Source organism: Otolemur garnettii, unplaced genomic scaffold, assembly GCF_000181295.1.
Source record: "Otolemur garnettii isolate 467f Iridium unplaced genomic scaffold, OtoGar3 scaffold00019, whole genome shotgun sequence".
Classification (NCBI taxonomy): Eukaryota; Metazoa; Chordata; class Mammalia; order Primates; family Galagidae; genus Otolemur; species Otolemur garnettii.
In genome coordinates this window covers 10,219,145-10,227,684 of record NW_003852414.1, presented here as the reverse complement: position 1 = coordinate 10,227,684, position 8,540 = coordinate 10,219,145, and the positions used below count along the sequence as shown (strand labels likewise).

General features: G+C 43.9%; 1 protein-coding gene across 10 annotated transcripts in view; it reads left to right on the top strand.

Annotated features, from left to right (window-relative positions):
• KIAA1217 (KIAA1217 ortholog) overlaps positions 1 to 8,540 on the top strand; it is a 328,697-nt gene that overhangs the window by 254,479 nt on the left and 65,678 nt on the right. For all 10 annotated transcript variants that reach the window (XR_002772475.1, XM_023511441.1, XM_023511443.1 and 7 more), the window contains one exon: positions 218 to 1,050. Coding sequence is in view for 9 of the 10 variants with exons in the window: in XM_023511441.1 (XP_023367209.1) it covers positions 218 to 1,050 (833 nt within the window). In the remaining variant the exon portion in view is untranslated. The remainder of the gene's footprint in view (positions 1 to 217; positions 1,051 to 8,540) is intronic.

Below are 8,540 nucleotides of genomic sequence, written 5' to 3'. Positions count from 1 at the left end.
GGGCCCGGGCTGGGGATTCGAACCCGCCACCTTAGGTGTACGTGGCTGGCGCCTTAGCCGCTTGAGCCACAGGCGCCAAGCCAACAGTGTGGACATCTTGCAAGGGCTGGGCATTATTTAGACTCCCACATCAGTGAAGCCACGTGATCACAAATTGAGACTTCTCTACAAACTTGAACATCCAATTAGACTTCCTAATCCCTTGCTTTCTTTTCAGATGCAGAGAGAAATTCTTTATGCCAGAGGAGATGGCCCTGGTGCCTCCCGGCCTGGATCTACAGCCCATCCACCCCACATGATTCCGAATTCCCCACCGTCCACTCCTGTGCCGCATTCCATGCCTCCCTCCCCATCTCGAATTCCTTATGGGGGCACCCGCCCCATGGTCATTCCTGGCAATGCCACCATCCCCAGGGATAGACTCTCCAGCCTGCCGGTCTCCAGACCCATCTCACCAAGCCCGAGCGCCATTCTAGAAAGGAGAGATGTCAAGCCCGATGAAGACATGAGTGGCAAAAACATCGCCATGTACAGGAACGAGGGTTTCTATGCCGATCCTTACCTTTATCATGAGGGCCGGATGAGCATAGCCTCTTCCCATGGTGGCCACCCGCTTGATGTCCCCGATCACATCATTGCATATCACCGCACGGCAATTCGGTCAGCGAGTGCTTATTGCAACCCCTCTTTGCAAGCGGAGATGCATATGGAGCAGTCACTGTACAGACAGAAGTCAAGGAAATATCCAGATAGCCATTTGCCTACCCTGGGCTCCAAAACGCCCCCAGCCTCGCCGCACCGCGTCAGTGACCTGCGAATGATAGATGTCCACGCACATTACAACACCCACGGGCCCCCCCACACCATGCAGCCAGACCGAGCCTCGCCCAGCCGCCAGTCCTTTAAAAAAGAGCCTGGCACCTTGGTGTACATAGAAAAGCCACGGAATACTGCAGGATTTTCCGGCATGGTGGACCTCGGCCCTCCTCTAGTTGAGAAGCAAGTTTTTGCTTACAGCACTGCTACGATACCCAAAGACAGAGAGACCAGGTAAGGGGTGGTAAGAGTGGCCGAGGGTGGTTGGTGGCCCTGTGGGGCTGTGGGCTGCTATACAGAGGTCAAACCAAGAGAACAAATGGCTGAAGGTGCCTGGCAGGTGCTGTAAAGAACACAGGAGGGGGGCGGTGCCTGTGGCTCAAATGAGTAGGGTACCAGCCCCATATATCGGAGGTGGCGGGTTCAAACTTGGCCCCGGCCAAAAAAAAAAAAAGAACACAGGAGGGGTGTCCTTACAGAACACAGGAGGGGTGTCCTTACAGAACACAGGAGGGGTGTCCTTACTTGCAAAGAGTTTCTGAATCAGCGGTGATTAAGTTAGGGATACCTATAGCCATGTCAAGGGGACAGGTACACCAACAAAGCTGTCGGTCCCGTGGGCCCCAGAGAGCATGGCACTAATAGCATTATTATTCATATAAATCTGAATAATTTGGAAGAAAATTATGAACAGAAGCCATTCAGACAACTAGATCAAGAGGTCATAAAAATTTTTCTTCCGTTGAAATTAAAGGAATATGTGGTTCCAACTCTACCTGTTTGAAATGGCAGTTTGTGCCTTTCCTTGGAGAATGCAATTCCATTCTCTCATCTGTTTATGGGAATAGAATGTTGTGATCTATCTTCTAGAATGATAAAAACTGAATTCACATGAAAATACTAGAATGGTTCAGATTTCATATTCATACAGGGTTGGTGTTAAAAAAAAATCAGCAAAATTTTTCTAGTGAATGAGACATTGCGGGGTATCTACATTTCTTTTCGAATAGATGGGTATTTTATAATTTAGCAGTCCAGAACATTCCTACTATAACTGGAAAACCCTCTGAAGTTCATTTAGTAGCAGAAAAGCTCATTTTGACAGAGGGCATTTTTCTGGCCTGAATTATTTGATGGAAGTCAACATAATAATTCTAATCATAAAAACTAATCAAAGAAATTAAGTTCAAAAGAGGTTACCTACTGTCACAGATAGGATCAGAAAAGATATGAAAAATATGTTCCAGATATCCAGTTGCTCAATAACTCATTAGAATTCCTCCTTCTCACTAAAAATGGTAATATCGCTTACGATTACATAACCTTTTAAACAGAAGATCAAAATTGTGAATGGAATGTGAACCATCTACCTGACTGTTTTCATATACAAGTCAGAAATCCCTGTCCCCGTTAGCAGAATGTTATCATGAAAGGGCTATTCCTCCTTATTTGTTCTAGGAATATCGCAGCAGAAAGATTTTAGAGGGAGGAAAAGAGAATAAATGTGAAAGTTTTGGAGTCAGGGATGGAACAAAAAGTTCTAAATCTCTCAAGGAGTTGAAAAAACAGCCACAGTGACTGGTTTGATTATGTACGACTTAGAAAAATTAAGGATTGCAAAGTAGTGTTTCTTCTCTCCTTTCCAGGGTCATTAGAAAGTGAAATTCTAAGTATCAAAGAAAGGGATCTTCTGATAACCGCAGACAGCCAAGGAGTATAGGATAAACACTCATAGTGAAGCCTTAGAACAGGCCAATGTCGCAACTAGAGAGGAATCTACCAAGATGTGCCAGAAGCTTAGAAGCTTGTGCTGGGGGCTTCACAGAAAGGATAACACACTGGTCCCTCACAGTGGACTCTGAGATGCTATGTGGGAAATGGCACGCCACTCAGGGATGAGACTTAGAGCTGTAAGAGTTCAGTCTAGCAAACGAAAGCAATCCATCTCCAGTATGTAATGTTGATGGTGGATCCCACCATCCCATCCTGGTGGGTAGAAAAGGATCAAGAACTTGAGTCTGTTGTGATCATATTAAGCTAATTCCACTGCTTTGTTTTTTGTTTTGGGGAGGGGGAGACAAAGTCTCACTTTGTTACCCTTGGTAGAGTTCCACGGCGTCATAGCTCACAGCAACCTCAAACTCTTGGGCTTAAGTGATTCTCTTGCCTCAGCCTCCCAAGTAGCTGGGACTACACTACAGGCAGCTGGCTATTTTTAGAGATGGGGTCTCACTCTTGCTCAGGCTGGTCTTGAAGCTGTGAGTTCAGGCAGTCTGTCCACTTCGGCCTCCCAGAGTACATGAATAACAGGCATGAGCTACCATGCCGGCCCCCACCGCTCTATTTTGGGGGGATTTTGTCTGCTTTCATCCCAGAACCTAGTTTGGTGTCACCATGTAGTTACTGTACATAATTTAATGAATATCATTGAGCCCTCTGTTTCAAGGATTTAATTATGGGAACCAAACGAATACTCCTTCGGCTGATCTCTGGAGTCTTCTCTATACCAAATCCTGAGGTCTTGAAGGATTTTACCTTTCATTACCACTCATATTCTCTTTTTTGAGACAGGGCCTCGCTCTGTCACCTGGGCTAGAGTGCAATGGTGTCATTGTAGCTCACAGCAACCTCAAACTCCTGGGCTCAAGTGATCCCCTTGTCTCAGCCTCCTAAGTAGCTGGGACTACACACACAGGTGCCACTAGGCCCAACTAGTTTTTCTGTTTTTGTAAAGCTGGGATCTTGTTCATGCTCAGGCTAGTCTTGAACTCCTGGACTCAAGCAAGCCTCCCAGAGTGCTGGGATTACAGGCGTGAGCCACTGCACTTAGCCAACCCCCAGCATTCTTATAGGGCCTCCATTTCTTAAAAAGGATTTGCCAGCCTCAGACACTTCCTTTTTATTAAACCTTGGAAATTTTTATGGATTTCTCTTTCACATGTTAGAAAACCTTTTTTTTCTTTGCCCTCAGTAGAGTACTATAGTGTCACAGCTCACAGCAACCTCAAACTCTTGGACTTACACGATTCTCTTGCCTCAGCCTCCCAAGTAGCTGAGACTATAGGTGCCTACCACAACGGCTTGCTATTTTTTGTTGCAATTGTCACTGTTGGTTAGATGGCCCAGGCCGGGTTCAAACCTGCCACTTTCAGTATATGTGGCTGGCGCCATAACCACTGTGCTATGGGCACTGAGCCTAGAAAACCTTTTGAAAAATTGAAATTATCATATTTCCAGAGTAACAAATATTAGAAAAGCTGGGTAAAAATGATTAATGTTCACCTAAAATACACTGTCATTATCAGTATCATATTCTGACATACGATTGTAATTATGAATATAATTATACATTTTCACATTTTTCATTTCCCAAATTGTGAAATAGCAGAAGAATTTATCCCACACACTTGCTGAGGTGACTCCTCACCTGTTAGGCGGCTCATCTGTAGAGGGTAGAATTGGAACGCTTGTGCATATATAGGCTGGCTGGAGTTCTTCACACAGAGACACACACAGACCACACCACACAAACACACAGACACATACACCAAAAGCACACGTATATCACACAAACACACACATCACACAGATACACATCCTAAACAGACACACATACACCACATAGATACAGACGTACACATTATACAGACACACACACAAATAGCACATAGACAGACACATGCCACACAGTCACACAAAGACACACACACACATCACCTACATTTAGAGTCATGTTATTCTTTTTTTTTTTTTTTAGAGACAGAGTCTCAGTTTATCACCCTCGGTAGAGTGCTGTGGCATCACAGCTCACAGGAACCTCTAACTCTTAGGCTTAAGCGATTCTCTTGCCTCAGCCTCCCGAGTAGCTAGGACTACAGGTGCCCACCACAACACCTGGCTATTTTTGTTGCAGTTGTCATTGTTGTTTATCTGGCCCAGGCCAGGTTTGAACCCGCCACGCTTGATATATGGGGCTGATGCCCTACCCACTGAGCCACAGGTGCCACCCTAGAGTTACATTATTGAAAGACCTGTCATCCCCCTACCCCTGGCACATGACAAAAGTGAAGAATGGTTCTCTAGTAAAAAGAACTTGAGTCCGGAACTTTTGCCCACAGCACTCCCACCTGTCTCCTCATCATGCCCCCAGCAGTATGTACCAGGGACAGAGGAGAGGTGTGGGGCTCTCACTATCCTCCCTTCTCTCCATCTGCAGCTCCCAATCTGCCCCAGAGCTCTTTGGGAAAGCCCAGCAACTGAGCTGACATGTAATACTATTGGGATTTATATAAGGAGGAAGAAGAGGCAGGTGGCAGCTGGCATTTACTGAGCCTTTTATGAGCTAGACATTATGTTGAGAGTAGTTCTGATATGTCATATGAAGTCACTGTTATGACAGCCTAGTGAGGTATGTACTATCATCATCCCTATTTCACAGATGCAGAAACTGAGACTCAGAGAGGTTAAGTACTTACCCAAGGTCACACAGCCAAGAAGTGGCCTAAAACGTCCAGGTCTATAAAAGAATCCACACTTTGTTGCCACTGTGCAATAGTCTGCCTGGTGAGAGAGAATAATGAAACCCACCTTCTCACGGCAGGGAAGTCAATTCAGGAAAAAATTCCGAGCATTCCAACCAGAATTCTTCAAAAATTGTTTCAGGACTCGATGCTAAGTAACTGCTCCTAAAGGATATTTACAATCATAAACACAGTATAATTTGCATAATTACGCTGCTAAATATATACATACCATTTAAAATATAACTGCCCTAGCTAGTATATTAGCACAATTATGCAGTAACAGGGAAAGAATAAGAGAACATCCTTGGTAGATTTTATTTTCGAAAAATGCATCTGAGTACTATGCCAAAGAAAAATTTTAAAAATTAAGGACACCAGAAACAATTCCCGGAGCACAAAATTATCATCCATTTTCTCACCTGTACCGTGATATTATTTAGAAATACTTCATCTGCACAAGTATTGTTAAAGAGACTTCAACCCTCTTAACACCTAATTTCATGAGTACAGAGTCCTGTAAAGTACCACACCAGTTTCTGCCGCAGTTGTATGATATTATAAAGCAAATAAATCTGAGAGTACATTTTATGGGAGACTCTCCAGTGAGATTTTACATCAGAGAAGTGAAGCCACAAAAGCACAGGAGGGAGGCTGCAGATGGGTTTTCTTTTGGCACCGTTGGGTTCCTATGCTGTTCTGAAGAGCACTTCAATGTAATAGCCCAAGTAACTGCAGGATGTGAAAAATTACAGAGAAAAATTCTTCCTTGCACATTCCTACTCAGGAGACATCCAATGGCAGCTTTTTTTAAGAACACAATTTTGTAACAGCGCTGTTGACTTGAAAATGAAGAGCTCACAACAAAGTCGTTTACTCTCGATTCTCATGTGTATGTAGATGTGTGCCTCGTTCTCATGACTGTATCATCTTCTTGTTTTAAGATGCTTCAACAAGCATCTGGTAATGACGAATGGTATCCAGAAGATCTGGAAAACATAGTATCAGTAGTTAGACATACACAATGGCTGGGGATGTCCTCCAAAAAGGACTAGGGGCTTTGGGGTAGAGTCACAGACCACAACTGCCTTCACTTTCAGAGCAGCCATTCTCATGTTTGAGCTTCTAGAAAGAATGCAGCCCAGACCTCCAAAAAGAGCCTAGGTCCGAGTGAGTGGAAGAGACTGTCCAGGAAGACCGTGTGTGACAGATGGCTTAGCCCAGGAGGCTCTATCTTCCAGAGGTTATAAAATTACTTCATTAAACGGCATCATTATTTCTATTCGTGGCGCATAAAACTGCCCTTAAGAATTGTAAAATTCTAGGACATTTATGTTTTGCTATTTTCTATTTGTAGTTTGGATCATATACTGTAATGTAAAATATCTTCATTGAAATAACACTCAGAATTCGAGGGGGCTCATTGCAATGTGACTAGCTCTCCTTCCAAATCTGTGTTCCTCCAAATGGAGTATGATTTTTCAAGACATAGTACACTTGAACTGAGGTCATATTTTTACACTATTTGGCACCTAGAGCAGCTAAATTCAGCAAATAAGTGAGTCACACTGGGAGCAAATTCTTGCCCTGTCTGGTCACCTATATCTGGAGAAAGAAAAGCCATATGAATTCCTGTTAGGATCTCTCTGAGTCATCGTAGACATAGAAAGCAGACCCTTCTCTGTGCAGGAGGAGGCCTGCATGCTAACTGGTAGCTTGTGTCTGGTTTTGATCATTTTGCATCACTTTTTCATTTCATGCAGATTCAAGGCTATCACGTGAGGAGCTTGGAGTGTGATGGCATGGATCCTTGGCTTAAGAGTTGATCTAATGAAAGTGTAAATTCAGATTTACATCACTTTAAAATGTTCATTGTGACTGACCTTTAAAGATTTTCTAAACTATGTTTTATCAGGCTGGAGGGCAGTGAGTCTGAATGATGGGAAAAGATATGATTTAATTTTTTTCCCTTTCTTGCTCGTGTAGTCCCAAGTGAGTCACATCAGAGATTGCCTAACTAGTTAGACTCAGCATCTCTCTAAAGTGGGGTCCCCTACCCTCTGGGCTGTTGACAGTATGGGCCTGATAATTTCTTGTTGAAGGCTATTATAAGATGTTCTCTCAGTCCATTTTGTCTTGCTGTAAAGGGTTATTTAAAACTGGGTAATTTATCGAGAAAAGAGATTTATTATATTCAGCTCATGTTCTACAGGCTGAGAAGTACAAAGGCATGACGAGGGCTTTTGTGCTGTGTCATAACATGGCAGAGAAGCTCAAAGGACAAGTGGACCAAGCAAAGAGGGCAGAGTCTGAGGGGCATCTCATAACATCCCCCTCTCACAGAAACTAATTCATTCCCAAGAAAACTAATCCAGGCCCTCATGAGCCAGAACTCCCTGCTGCAAGAACAGAACCACCACGTCTGCCTGAGGAATCCACCCCCATCAACCCAAACCTCCCAACACTGCCACTTGGCAGATCCGATTTCTACATGAGTCTTGGTGGGGGATAAACCAGCCACGTCCAAACCATAGCATGCGTTTAGCGGAAGGTCCAGCTTCTACCCACTGGGTACCAGTAGCAAATGATGCCCCAGTCCTGCCCCTCGTCATGACAAAGACATCTCCAGACAAATGCCCCAAGGTGTGGCAGGGAAGGGCAAAATGACCCTGTCTCAGAAACACTGCTCTAAAGAAAATTTGGATTTTTTCTACTTAATGGAGTAGAGAAAAGAATGCCCTATCCTCAAGCAATATAAATTTCAGCATTCGTAAGAAAAGGATCATGACAGTTATAACCTGCCTTCTGCTGTTTGCTGCTTTGGTAAAGCAGATCCTTATTGATGAGACTGTTAATCAGTCTTCCTGTCAGGCATTTACTGAGAGGCAATAACTTTAGTAGACCCCTGAGCCAGACTCTCTGGGTCCAGATCCCAGTTCTAATACTTGAGACCTTTGACAATGCACAGAATCTTGGTCTGCCTCTATTTGCTCATCTGCGAAATAGACAAAATAATATTGTCTGCCTCGTAGGATAGAATAACTCATTGCAGTTAAGTTCCCTGTGCCATCCAGGGATATATACTAAGTCATCAAAAGTTCCTACTTTGCGCAAAACTCTCTACTAAGAACTTAGGAATAGATAGAGCTGGCTAAGACAAGTGGTAGCCCGAAGAAATCAGGGGAAAGCATTTTTTTTTTTTTT